Source organism: Octodon degus, unplaced genomic scaffold (assembly GCF_000260255.1).
Source record: "Octodon degus isolate 3935 unplaced genomic scaffold, OctDeg1.0 scaffold00007, whole genome shotgun sequence".
Classification (NCBI taxonomy): domain Eukaryota; kingdom Metazoa; phylum Chordata; class Mammalia; order Rodentia; family Octodontidae; genus Octodon; species Octodon degus.
The window spans coordinates 9,287,673-9,301,989 of record NW_004524583.1 but is presented as its reverse complement, the minus strand read 5'-3'; the positions used below and the strand labels follow the sequence as shown (position 1 = coordinate 9,301,989).

At 40.9% G+C, this 14,317-nt stretch overlaps 1 protein-coding gene and 1 non-coding gene across 2 annotated transcripts in view; both read right to left on the bottom strand.

Annotated features, from left to right (window-relative positions):
* The window catches only part of Sptlc2 (serine palmitoyltransferase long chain base subunit 2), a 118,130-nt gene that overhangs the window by 41,348 nt on the left and 62,465 nt on the right, over positions 1 to 14,317 (bottom strand). The window contains exons 7-11 of the mRNA XM_023701341.1: positions 13,248 to 13,372; positions 10,305 to 10,398; positions 5,851 to 5,956; positions 4,222 to 4,441; positions 3,099 to 3,225 (exon numbers count right to left, since the gene is read on the bottom strand). Of these exons, the coding sequence (XP_023557109.1) occupies positions 3,099 to 3,225; positions 4,222 to 4,441; positions 5,851 to 5,956; positions 10,305 to 10,398; positions 13,248 to 13,372 (672 nt within the window). The remainder of the gene's footprint in view (positions 1 to 3,098; positions 3,226 to 4,221; positions 4,442 to 5,850; positions 5,957 to 10,304; positions 10,399 to 13,247; positions 13,373 to 14,317) is intronic.
* LOC111813377 lies at positions 13,645 to 13,751 on the bottom strand. Its single transcript, XR_002818658.1, has one exon. It is a non-coding gene; the product is annotated as a U6 spliceosomal RNA (small nuclear RNA).

Below are 14,317 nucleotides of genomic sequence, written 5' to 3'. Positions count from 1 at the left end.
AAACCTTCTAGAGACCAAATGCCAAACTACAACCCCAAACCCACTTACTTATTGCAAAATGCCAACACTGCAATTAAATCCAAGTGCTGAGGTTTTAGTTTAGAAAAAAATAATTCCTACATTAACATCATTTGTCCTAAAATCAAAGTAACACATGTGCCATAGGTTTGCCCCCACTGCTATAAAGTTCTGCTCAGGTTCTTCTGGAATGCTTGTTCTCTAAGTGTCCTTTCTTTACTGCTGAACCCACTTCTTTACCAGCGTATTCAGTGAACATAACATAGAGAAGACACATGTAGGCGCTCTGGCCAGCAGCCCCAAGAGCCAGGCTTTCAAATCACTGTACACCACTGAGAAAGGAAGCTGCCAGATGAGCCCAGCCCTCAACCACCTGAGTGCTCCAAGCCAGCTCCAGACACTGTGGAGCAAAGATAAGCTTTTGCTGCTGTCCTAAGTGAATTCCCGACTCACAGTGTGTGAGCCTAAGAGAGTACTGTGTCATGTCACTACTCTTTAGGGGTGAGGAGAGAGGCAAAACTGGAAAAATCAGTACAAATCCAGGCCTTTATTGAATTACCAAGCTTAATTTCTTACCAGATACCACTGGTTAGTACAGATAAGGCATTTATCCAAGGTAATGGGGGCCAGGGAGATGGCTCAGTAGAATAAGCGCTTGCCTGGCAAGCACAAGGGCCGGAGTTCAATCCCTGGTTCCACCAAAAAATAAAGAAAGAAAGAAAAACGAAGGTAATGCATCACACAGATCCATATGCTAGGATAGGCTGAAGAAATTATCTAACTTTAACTTTGATAGGTGTTAGCCCTCTTGTAGCACTGAAATCTGCTCACAGAACCAGTAAGGTGAGTAAAGTAATTCCATAAATGCTCCCATGCGTATGCATGCTTGCACGAGAACATGTACGCACACACATGCAAGCTCTCCTCTCTTCTTCCTCCCTGTTCCTCTCTGCCTGCCTGTCTCTGTCTGTCTGTCTCTCTCTCTCTCTCTCTCTCTCTCTCTCTCTCTCTCTCTCTCTCCATATACAGGTAAATGCATACTCTTCCACTAACATCAAATCAGAAAAAGGAAGATATGTAGTTACTAATAATAGGGAGCTACTCATAAGGATTCACTGCTATGTGTTGTAAAACATTAATGAAACATTTTTCTCCTGAAGAATAAATTCATAAGATGGAAGATGATCATATTCTGCTGTTTCAAAAAATCTTGCTAGAGCTACCAAGATCTATGATAGATTGGAAAAAATTTTACGACACACTCTGATTTAAGACAAGTCTTAGGCCATGCATGGTGGTACACACCAGCAATACCAGCCAGCTGAGGCAGGAGGATCACTTCGAGTTCAAAGCCAGGGTGGGCTACAAAAATGTGTTCAAGGCCATCCTGAATTGCATAGTCAAAGCCTGTCTCAAAACAAAAGTTTTAATCAAAGTCACATTGAACACTTTGTTTTGTTATGTAAACCAAATTAACCTGACAGTAAAGTATTATATAACTATAAAGCAGGAAGATCAAGGCTAATCATATGAAATCTTTTATAAGAGCCATATGCAGGGACCAGGGAGATAGCTCAGTAGAATAAGCGCTTACCTGGCTAGCGCAGGGGCCTGAGTTCAATCCCTGATTCCGCAAAAAAAAAAAGAGCCATACTGAATTTAAAGCAGCATTAAAAGCTGGGTATTGGGGCTGGGGAGATGGCTCAGTAGAATAAGCGCTGGTTCCACCAAAAAAAAGCTGGGTATGGTGGCACACGCCTGTAATCCCAGTGCGTGGGAGGCTGACAATAGGAGGATCATTGAGTTTGATGTGTGCAGTGAGATCCTATAGATCCTGTACTAAATATAATATAAAAAAGTGAAATTAATGCTTCACACTGGCAATGGAAACACTTACAGTTAACAGCAAATACTCCCAATGCCTCAACTGCTCCCCTCTTATTATTACTGATCTGTAGTCAACACTGCCCTCTGGTGATATAAAGTAAAAGCATGAGAAAGAAAACATCAGACTTTATTGTTCATTTTGGTATATTTAAGTCAGGACATCTAGTTTAAACTACATAAATATTTCACCTCCACCAAAGACAACGTCCAGTATGACCTCCATTATCCCCTGTACATTAGAAACTCTTTACAAAAGTGTTAAGTCAAGGATCTTATTCATAGAAACAGCAGCTTTTAGATACATTATTAATGAAACATCACTACAGAATATATCCTATCTTCACACAAAAATATGCAACTCAAACCTAAACAACTAATTTGAAGATAACATTATACAATACAGCAACCATTGTTGAATTCCTACTACTTTGTTTTTGTCAGCACCGGGGATTGAACTCAGGCCCTGGCACTTGCCAGGCAAGCACTTATTCTATTGAGCTATCTCCCTGGCCCCCCTATTACTTTGTTTAGTGAAATTTTGTATCATTTCTGTTACTGTTTTTCTTATTGCTATGTTGTATTCTTTAAAAAAAAAGTATGGTAGCACATGCCTGTAATCCTGGCAAATTGGGAGGCTGAGGCAGAAGGATCACAAGTTCAAAAATAGTAATAAAGGGCTGACAATGTAACTCAGTGGTAGAGTGCCCATGGGTTCAATCCCCAGTAGCACAAGGAAAAGAAAACCAATTCAAGAAGGATTTTGAGGGCACATCTATACCTTATGAGTTAAGGCATGTAAAAGGGTAAGCCTCACTGTCTGTAAGTAAGAACACTGCACAGCAAAGAAGCCAGCGTTCTCAGGACATGTGTATCTAACACAATAAAATGTCCATGGAAACAGGCCTCCCAGTCTGCCATCTCTGTTCTTTAGGAAATCTGATGTGTTGTTTTAGGGGAAAAAAAAAAAGTATCTTTCAACTTTACTTAAAGCTTAAAAAAAAAAAAAAAGTGCCCAAGAAATCTGGGTATTAACCCAAATAAAGAGGCAGAAGACACAGCTATGAAATAATTTTTCAGTATTTATGCTGCCAAAGTGAGCACTATAAAATAATCTACTCATCAATAAAAAGAGCACCCTTGGCTGCTAAGTAGGCACTTGAGCTTAGGAAATGGCTCAAGGAAAGAAGACTCACCAAGGCTGGTACCATCCTGCCCCATGATGCACTTCATGGAGGTGATCACCTGCTCCACTACAGGCGGAGACATGGACGAGGCATACACTGCACTGTGAGAGTGGGTGCGCAGATAGTCGACCAGCGCCTGGGGAGTTCACAAGGGAGGCAGTTAGAGGCTGTTCTCGGGTTCATTGGCAATGTCTGTGCTTTCTTTTCACAGACATGATTGTGGCCTCCTCCTTTCAGTGCCTGGAGTCGTCTAAGATGAAAGGTCAGCCAACACGGTCAAAGCAAACTGCTCATGAGCAGTTGCTTTCCATCTCCCCATCTCTTGCGTCCCTTGCAATAACTTTACTTGTGGTTTCTCTGCCAATTCTGGCTATACCATATAAAAACAAATTCATCACACAATGACTGACTTCCACTTAATACGTTTTCAAAGTGCATCTGTGTTGTAGTGTAGACATTACAATTTACATCTTTATTACAATATTACCAACTGATTCAGCGCTGTCCCCAAGGTCTCACAGAGCAAGGGCAGAAATAGTCAAACCCAGCTCTATTTTCTTTTTTTTTTTCCCAGCTCTATTTTCATGGTTCACCACTGCCATGTTCTTAGTTATGTTGGAGCGCAATATGTATTTTTAAATTTGAAGACTACAATGCTCTGTTGTGCCCCAGGGCTAAGGTAGCTTCCTTCTTGCTGTCTGTACCTACACCTACAATGTACGTGGAGTACCCGGGCAAGGCAACTGGTCTTCTATTCCCAGTGGCTCTCATGGCAACCCCACTGCTTTTAAAACTGTAAGCACAGCTTACACCCAACAGAAGACTAGCAAACAGGAAATGCCACTGTGTGTTCTTTCACAAAAGAGGGTATTCTGTACCTGGGACCGGAATGTTTGTTTAGAAAGAAGCTCAAACAAGCAAAAACACAATGAACACAACTTGCCTTTAGCTCAATGAGGCAACATAAGAGACATTCTCGTGAGCAGCTAAACTGGGAGGTCTTCTGGAAGTGGGACCCTGCGCCACAAATTCAGGGTGTCTGCACCTTAGCTCAGGCTCCCATCCATTACAGTTACCAAGTCCAGCAGCTACCAGCTTCATCTTTAATTACCCATTCTCAAGACCCTCTTACCTTCTTGCCTCCAATGTATCCTCCAGAAGCACCAAAGCTCTTTGTGAACGTTCCCATCATAACATCCACGTCCTCAGGATCCAGGCCAAAGTACTCCACCACACCTCGACCTGTGGGGCCGAGAGCCCCAATGCTGTGAGCCTCATCCAAATACAGGTAAGCCTTGTATTTCTTCTTGAGGGCAATCACTTCTGGAAGGCGAACAATCGACCCCTCCATACTGGCAAAACAGGATTAAAAAAATACACCACTGAGACTTTTTTTATATTCTCAAATTTAGGAACTGTTCACTTTGTGTTTTTAGTTCATGCATCTATGGTTTCAAAGTGACAAAGTCAGATGAAGCCACAGTTAAACAGTCTAGGGAAAAGGAGATTAGATCTTTTAAGACAAGTGCCAAAAGATAACTGATTTTCATCTATGACATCAGTAAAGTCCCAGCAGATGCTTCTAGTCTTTTTTTTTTTTTTTTTTTTGGTGGAGCCGGGGATTGAACTCAGGCCCTTATGCTTGCCAAGGAAGTGCTTATTCCACTGAGCCATCTCCCTGGCCCCACAGCAGATTCTTCTAAAGTCTGCAGTTATAAACAGCGTTAGACTTTGTATTGTGTTGCACACACAATTAAAATTAAACAAAAAAATTAAAACAGTAAAACAATAAGTAAAGGGCTGTGAAAGTTAACCAAAGAAAAATATTTTTAAAAATTAAATGGCATGTAATTTATTTTAGAATCTTTTTTTTTTGGTTTTAAGGCAGGGACTCACTATGTAGTTTAGGTGACCTTCAACTCACAATGTAACTCAGGCTGGCCTCAAATTCACAGCAATCTGCCTGCCTCAGCTTCCTAAAATAAATTATGATTATAGGCTGAGTGAGATTACAGGTATGAGTCACCAGCCTGGCTTAGAATTTATTAATTAACTTATTTTTATGTATTCAGTACAGGGTCTATAGGGTCTCACTACACACAATGGACTTGTAGTAATCCTCCTGCTTTCAGCCTCCCAAACACTAGGATCACAGGTGCGTGCTACCATGCCCAGTTTCAATTGCTTTCTCTGCACTCTCTGGAGGCTGGGGGCGGTATGCAGGGGTAGGGGTGGGGTCAGGCACAGCAACTGGTGCCTGAGATCGAACCCCAATCCCTGCACCTGCCTAAGCAGGCGCTTTGGTCCGCTGAGCTATCTGGCTGACCCAGAATCTATATTTTTGCCCTTATGTGTGGAGTTCACTCTACATACAGTAGAAAAATAAAGGACCTAAATAGAAAGGGGAACTTGTAGGCTATGTAGTATTCAGACAAAAAGGCTTCTGTTCTATCCCAGTGCAAAATTTGCTACTAATAATTTTATTGTTTTGAGACAGGGTCTCACAATTTAGTGCAGGCTGGCCTTGATCTCGCTTATGTAGCCCAGGGTGGCCTCAACTCATAGTGATCCTCCCCCCTCAGCCTCCCAAGAACTGGGATTACAGGTGTGAGCCACCACGCTTTACTCCTACTAGGTACTTTAGAGTTATAATCATTGTTTCCTTAGTTTCCAGATGGAGCAAGTCTAGTACTCTTCCACTTAAGAATTCTTTGACTTTAAGAGCCCAAGACACACAGGTAAGACCAGTGAAACAGATTACCTATATATTCCTTCCACGAGGATTAGAATTTTCTTCCAGGGCCTTCGTGTCCGAGGCTGACCATAGACAATGGCATCTTTCAATAGTTTCTCCAAGCTTTGCATATCTACAGCACACATACAAAAAAAAAATTGAGTCACAAAGCATCTTCCTCCCTTCTAACTATATTCCAAAATTCCATATTTCTCAATCAGAAAGTGTGGCTCACACAGTGAAGGACATCAACATAATCAGAGATGAAAAGAAAGATAAGGGGGCTGGTGAGAATGCTCAGTGGTCTAAAGTACCTACTTAGAACAAGCTAAGCTAAGCAAAAGCACAGGGACTGTGGTTCAATCCCTAGCACCATATACCAGCCAGCTCCGCCCCTTGGTGGGCTGAACTGGCCACACACAAAAAAAATAATTAAAAAAAAAAAAAAAAAAGAAAGATAAGGCAAATGGGTCAACTACTGTCGCCTTAAATTGAAATTTAAATGTTAACCTGATTAAATGGTGGTTGATTGCTTCAGTTGCTTAGCACGTTTATGGCCAATGTTTCATGCTAAATGTCTTACCTTTGAGTTACCTTTTAGAATCAAACTATATCTAAACTTAGTAAGGGCTGGGGAGATGGCTCAGTGGAATAAGCACTTCCCTGGCAAGTGCAAGGGCCTGAGTTCACTCCCCAGTTCCGCAAAAAAAAAAATAAAATAAATAAATAAATAAATAAACTTAGTGAGTCACTCAGAAACAAAAGCACAAAGACCTATTAAGAGGTGCAAATGTACCTCCTAAAAAATAAATAGGGAGGGAACAAACTTTCAAGTATATGATTTCCTTTTACCTGACACTTATTCAAGAAATGCTTTGCTATCCTTATCTTGGTACAGGGTTAAATATACATCAGTCTGAGGGGGCTGGGGATTTGGTTCAGCGGTAGAATGCTTGCCTAGCAAGCTGGAAGCCCTGGGTTCAATCCTCAGCACCAAAAACAAAAACAAACAAACAAAAATACATCAGTCTGGAGCATGTATGAATCTATGTGTTTTGGGAATTCAGCAATCAGCTGTGACTGTTCCACATTTAACTTCATCAGCTGTCTAATTCTGAAATGAAATCCTTAAAAATTTTCCCCAAATATATCAGCAACACTGTGATGCATATTTGACAGGCATGAGAAGCACAAAACCTGACTTTGTATTTTTTTAGTGCTGATCACTGAAGGAAGGGTTTACAAAATTAGATGATTTTTGCTCTTTGCATGCAAGAACTTTGGAGCCAGGTACCACACAGCATGCCTGTCATCTCACTATTTGGGAGGCTACAGCAGGAGGATCCTGGAATTTGAGGCCAGCCTCGACTACACAGTGAGTTCAAGGCCAGCCTAAACTGTATAGTAAGACTCTATCTCAAACACACTCTCTCTCTCTCTCTCTCTCTCTCTCTCTCTCTCTCTCTCTCTCCAAGCCGGAGTGGGACCCTGCACCAAATAAATAAAAAAATTTTAAATTTTTTCTGAAAAAGGACAGTAAAAAGGTTCTTAAAATGTACAAAAAAAAAAAAGTTTGAAAATGGCCTACTTATAAAAACATATAAATAATAACTATATATAATTGTTCTAAATCTAATAAAGAAATAAAAATGAACATACAATTTACTTCTTATATTCAGAAAGATCTGGTTTGATACACAACAATCTATGTTGGCCAGTGAACAGAACAGTCCTGTCCTGTTGTTTCTATAATGCTTAGGGGTAATCTGAAGAAGTCTTAAACATTCTTGTCCTTTAATCTGGCAATCTGAGCGTGCCAGGGACTAAGCAGGTATGCGTAACTGTGAGTGTAGTGCTGCTTCTAGTAGAAACAACCCGAGGTCCAAACAGAGACAGACTAACTTGGGGCATGCCCTGGTGCTGACTGCACACTAGCCTTAATTAAAGGGCAGATTAAGTGCTACCAGGAATGACAATCCACATTTAAAATGAAATTTTTTTTTTTTTGAAAAAGATTATGCAATGTTTAACATGGTTTCATTCATACAAGCCCAATAGCAAAATACTGTAACATTTATATCAGTCTCATCCTAAAACTCTTTTTTGTTTTTGAGACAGGATCTCTCTATATAGTCTTGGCTGTCCTAGCTTACTATGTAGCCCAGGCTGATCTCACACTCACGGTGATCCTCTTGCCTCAGCCTCCCCAGTGCTAGGATTCAGGCATGTGCTACTATACTTGGTTGCAAATCATTTTCAACAAGACAAGAAAAAAAGAAATTTACCACCATTATTAGTGTTTCCCTCCACAGGGCCGTGTGGACCTCGCATTTTTGTACATATTCTTCTCGACTTTGATCTGTATGTCCATACATTTTGGTCAAAGATGATTTTTAAATACAGAGTTTGGTCATCTCTTCTCCCTATGCATTTATTTACTTATTTATTTTTTGCAGAACCGGGGACTGAACTCAGGACCCTGAGCTTGCCAGGCAAGGGCTTATTCTACTGAGCTATCTCCCCAGGCCCCTATGCATGTTTTAACTACTACAATTATGGTGCTTGTTTTATTATTTTTTAAATTTTATTTGCATTTATTTTATGCTTAATTTATTCCCATGCCGTAAGTTTTTGTTTCTTCAGCTTCTTCTGGGATCTGGGCTATCTTTTTCTTCTGTGCAACTTCCTCCTCTGGTTTAGCAACAATTTGCTCCTTTTCAGTAAGGATCATCTCAATATGGTAGGGCAGCTCATGTATGGGTTAATCCGGCCATGAGCTCTATAAGTACGGCAGCGCATCTTGGGTGCTTTGTTTACCTAGATATGTTCAATAACCAGAGAAGCTACATCTAAACCCTTAAGGTCATCATTACTCTCTGCATTTTTAAGCATGTGTAGCAAAAATTCAGTACTCTTTTGGGCCACCTGTGTCCAGTTCCATTGTTTGGCCTGGGCACACCTACCAACTCCACCATTGTAACGCCGGAATGGTACACTTTGCTTCTTTTTTTTTTTTTTTAAAGTGTTATTTTATTATGTGTGTGTGTGTGTGTGTGTGTGTGTGTGTGTGTGTGTGTATGGCCAGCTCAGCCCACCAGGGGGTGGGCTGGCTGGCATGTGGTGCTGAGGGATTGAACCGCAGTCCTTGTGCTTTGCTAAGCTTGTTCTAAGTAGATGCCTTAGACCACTGAGCCATCTCACCAGCCCCTACACTTTGCTTCTTTAATGTGACATCCTTCAGATACTTGGTGGCCTTTCAGATACGCATACCCTTGATGGCCTGGGCAGTTTCACACGGGTTCTTAAAGTGAATGCAAAGATTTAAGCCTGGGGGCTGGTGAGATGGCTCAGTGGTCTAAAGCACCTACTTAGAACAAGCTTTAGCAAAGCCCAGGGACTGCGGTTCAATCCCCCAGCACCACATGTCAGCCAGCCCTGCCCCCTGGTGGGCTGAGCTGGCTACACACACACACACACACAAATAAATAAATAAAATTTAAAAAAAAAAAAAGATTTAAGCCTCTTGATTTGCATGATTTTGTGAGGTTTTTCTGGGTCGAGAGAGTAGTGAACCATTTTCACAGGTCACCTCAGGCTGCTCACAGGAAGAGATGGTGTTCATTTGAAATGGCTTTTTTTTTTTCTTTTTGATTGGTCTCACTACGCAAGTCAGACTCATAGTGCTCCTCCTGTCTCAGCCTCCCCAGTTCTGGGATTACAGATGTGCACCACCATGCCTGGTTTGGGGGCTGTGCCCAGGGTTCTAGGGCCTTCACAGCATGTGGTGCTGGGGATCGAACTCAGGACCTTGCGCTTGCCAGGCAGGCAATTAGACCGCCGAGCTATTTCCCTTGCCCTGTTTTTTTGACATAGGGTCTCACTATGTTGTTCAAACTGGCCCTGAACTCACTATGTAGCCCGGGCTGGCCTTCACCTCACGGCAATCCTGTGTCAGGCTCCCAAGTGCTAGGATTATAGGTTTGCGCCACCAAATCAGGCTATTTTTTTCAAACAATACACCGAAGTATATGTTTCCAATTAAGAAGCAAAGGTTTTGGCTTTGTTCTCTCTCCCTCTGCTCTAACTGCACTGGTGCATCTCTGCATTTCGGCGTCTCTTGTGTTTTAAGTGCCAGGTTACCTGCTAAATCTCATTAACCAGAGATCCTTGAAATTAGGGAGGGATCCTAATTTACTCATCTCAATTTCCCTGGAGGTGTAGGAGGATACACCACAGGTAGTTAGTGAGTGGATCTGAATGAGGAAAACAGGATGGAAAATTTCAGTCAAATAAAAGAGTGTATTTTACATAAGCTTCCTCTGACCTCTCTGTTTATTCCAATGAGATCAACTGTTAAAAGGCCAGACCAAAAAAAAATTTAAGTGTTTTACTTCAGCTCCATTTGTATTTTCAGTATTTCATTAGTTACAAATGTAACATGACCACCATAAAGCCAGTGGTGAGTTTCATGACAAACTCACTGTTATGCTTGAAGATTCGAATAGTTGCTCCTGACAGTCTGGCTCCTAGAACCAGTGATGCGTGGTTCAGCTCATCACTCAGAATAAGGCAACCCTGCAAAATCACAAGACAGGAAGTTAGACAGTGGAAGGGCACAAGCTAGTTACACAAATTACAATATAATTATATCTTTTTTTTAATTTTTAATTTTTATTTATTTATGTGTGTGTGTGTGTGTGTGTGTGTGTGTGTGTGTGTGGCCAGCTCAGCCCACCAGGGGGCGGGGCTGGCTGGCATGTGGTGCTGGGGATTGAACCGCAGTCCCTGTGCTTTGCTAAGCTTGTTCTAAGTAGGTGCTTTAGACCACTGAGCCATCTCACCAGCCCCTATAATTATATCTTATGAAAGAAATTTTCCAAAACAGCAAAGTGGTTAATTTCAAGAAAAAGTACTTTTTTTTTTTTTTTAAAACAAAGACATATAGAAGGAAATGCAACATACTAGCCTACTTAATATCCGTAGTCCTATCACTAACTTAAATATTCAGGTACCTAACATCAGGTTCTTATTTATACTTAAAATCTGACACAGGACAGTCTTTAGAAGGTTTTGGCTTCTTTGATTTGAGCGCACTGTGCTTCGGTTTTGCAGTGATCCACTGCCCATCGGTGGGGAACAGACACTGCAGGGTACTGCCACCTTAGAGCTGGTGTTTCCTCTCCAGCCAACAGCACTGGGAGGCCAAGAAGGACACTGTGTGTGAGCCGCGGGGTGTGCTGGGCCTCAGCCTTGTACTTAAACTCTCCAAACAAGCTTCAACATATAAAAATAGATTTCTGCTAAGGCAACAAGAAAAGACTGAGGTTTTAAATTTTTTATTTCTTCCCCAGTTCTATGCTTCCATCTCTCATGGGGCCCCACAGCCTGTAACATATGAACTTTAAAATAAGTTTTTCACCATCAAATATGGGTTGAAAAACTTTTTTACATGAAAAAATAAAAACAGTACAAAAGGTATAACATGCTTCCATGAGAAAAAAAATGTCAGTCAGCTAGCCGATTCACTCATCTATATTTCTGTCTGTTACTACATTCTGTCTGGCTGAAATTTTTACTGTGCATAGTTTTTATTGCTAAGGTAAAAGCTACCTAGTTAAAAACATATAGATTCAAAAAAGCAGAGTTAGAGGTATAAATGTGATTTTAAAAATTCATATATATTGTTTCCTCACAAGATGTGTGTATATGTAAGACCTAGTATATATACATACATTTATACGTACATATCTATTCACCAAGCCTTGAGAAGCAGTGAAAGCCTGTAGCAAAAAATAGACCTGGTGCCTATATCTTGGTTTCTAAAAATAAAAACCCTCGCGTTCCTTAGAGAGCTGGCTGATTCCGAAGCTGTTATAGGGAAAACACAAGATGGGCTTGGGGCATTTTATGATGCAAGAAAGTCAAAGTAACATTATAAAGTAAGTAATTAAAATCCACACTTAACATATGAAGAAACTCCCAGGCAGGTGTTAAAACTCTTACCAAGGTCACAAGTTAAGTGACTGGAAAGAAAGCTCCTGCCTCAGCCTTATCACTACAAGACTCCAAACCTCTAAACTGACGGTCAACCACCCACAGAGAAACTGAGTATCAAGAATTACTACACTTGGCCGGGGAGAGGGCTCAGTAGAATAAGTGCTTCCCTGGCAAGTGCAAGGGCCTGAGTTGAATCCCCAGTTCCGAGAAAAAAAAAAAAAAAAGAATTACTAAACTAGATCCTGCCCTGAAGAGAATAAGTGGTACTTAATAGGGTTTCAGCTGATTTGGAAGGGAAACCTTCAAGGTAGTACCTTGGCAGAAGAAATTTAATTCTAGATAAAGATTTGTTAGAATGAATCTATGGGCATACAGGAAAATTAAAATGAGATTATTTTATTCTCTAGTGTAAAAATCCCTAAGAAATTCCAAATCAAAATTTTGGGTTTATACTGCCAGAATGCAAGACTACAATGTAATATAGTGAAAGCAAAGAACTACGTCTTCCAAGGATTTCTCAATTTTATACAAGCTGTATTTATTGGTATGATATCATTTCCATTAACCACTGTTAAGTAATGATGGCCTTTCTATTTAAGGAAAGCCACCTATTCAATAACTCTCTGAACAAAAACTTTCATAATTTTAGTTTTTAAGAAATGTCTATTATCAGAATCTCTTCAGAACTGTGTATGAAATGATGAAAGCAAGAGTCATCTAATCGAGGAAGGGAAGATCATAGGTTCTAGAAAGCAAGCCCCAACTAATAATAACAAGGCTCCACGGGATCTAGCTGTCAAAAAAATCTGTGATAGAAATCTCTTTGGGTAAACTATGCTTACTCTAAAGTTAAAAATAGTTCATGGCTCATTCTGAATCTTTCCTGCCTTCGTTCTTTCCCCTCCCTTCTTCTCTCCTTCCCTTTCTTCTTCCTCTGCCCTCCCTCCCTCCATCTTCCCCTCCCTCACCAGGTTCACTACGTAGCCCAAGCTGACCTTGAACTCATGACAATTCATCTGGCTCAGTCTCCTAAATGCTGAGATTACAGGTGTGCCCCACCACACTCAGCTTAAATGCTTTATTTTTTTTAAATGCTTTATTTTTATGTTTTTGTTTTTTGGCGGAACCGGGGATTGAACTCTGGCCCTTGCGCTTGCCAGGGAAGCGCTTATTCCACTGAGCCATCTCCCCTGCCCCTTTATGTTTTTGTTTTTTGAGACAGAATCTCATTATGTAGTTCAGGTTGGCCTTGAACTTGTGGTGATCCTCCTGCCTCAACCTCCTGAAAGGTGGGATAACAGATGCATGCCACATCACCTAAACTGAATGCTTTAACAAAAAAAAAAAAAGGTGGAAGACAAAGAAGAGGAATAATAATAATAATAATAATAATTCAAAGAATTTTCACAAATGACAAAATGTCTTACCTTGCCAACAAGTGCAGGAATGTTCATTGAATTTGTTGCGAATCCCATGCCATATGCCATAGCAGCTTCTACTCCTAAGAATCTTGCTATAAGCTTTTCTAGTTCTTCATGCTTATCTAGGTTTCCTGTATGAAGAAGTTAACAAAGTCAGGATCATGGAATTCTAAACTTAATGATCACTATTTTATAAAAAGAAATCAGTCTGTATACTATGATCTTTCAGACTAAGTTCTATGAAGGAGTCATTATTACAAAGCATGATACCTGATAATGAACACAGGAATTGAATAAATTCAGATCCAGCACTTGTGGTAAAGAAGAGGTTGCCAACAATTTCATTTCTGTACATGCCAATTCCAACAATTTCATGTCTAGCTTTATTTATTTATTTTTTAATAAAAACATGGAACGCTTCACGAATTTGCGTGTCATCCTTGCGCAGGGGCCATGCTAATCTTCTCTGTATTGTTCCAATTTTAGTATATGTGCTGCCGAAGTGGGCACCCAACTCTAGCTTTAAAAGGTCTAGCAAATTCTGTTTTTACTGAGTCCCCTGCCATGCAAAGCTGTAATGGGCCTGCAGTAGAGGCAGGACATATAGAAAAAGGAGCTCTGGGAAGAAGAAAAATGGAAAGGAAGAGGGACAGTGAGGGGAGGGTCAAGGAAAAGGGAAGTCCTCGACACACCCTTAGCACCTCAGTAAATTAGCCACTCTGGACACTCTACCCTCAGTCCCTGTGGCCCAGGTGATACCATATCCGGCCAAAACAGTACCACGCCCTCCTCAAGTCACAAACAAAACTGTTTTACTTATTTATTTGTGGTGCTGGGGATGAAATCCAGGGACCCAAGCATGCTAGGGAAGTGCTCTAGGACTGAGCTACACTTTCAGGCTCTCTGTTGTTTTAAATAATTAAGCTTTAGGATGGTTTATTATGCAGCATGAACAGGTAAAAAGCATCTTCAGGGCTGGAGGGATGGCTCAGTGGTCTAAAGCACCTACTTGGAACAAGCTTGGCAAAGCACAGGGACCGCGGTTCAATCCCCCAGCACCACATGCCAGCCAGCCG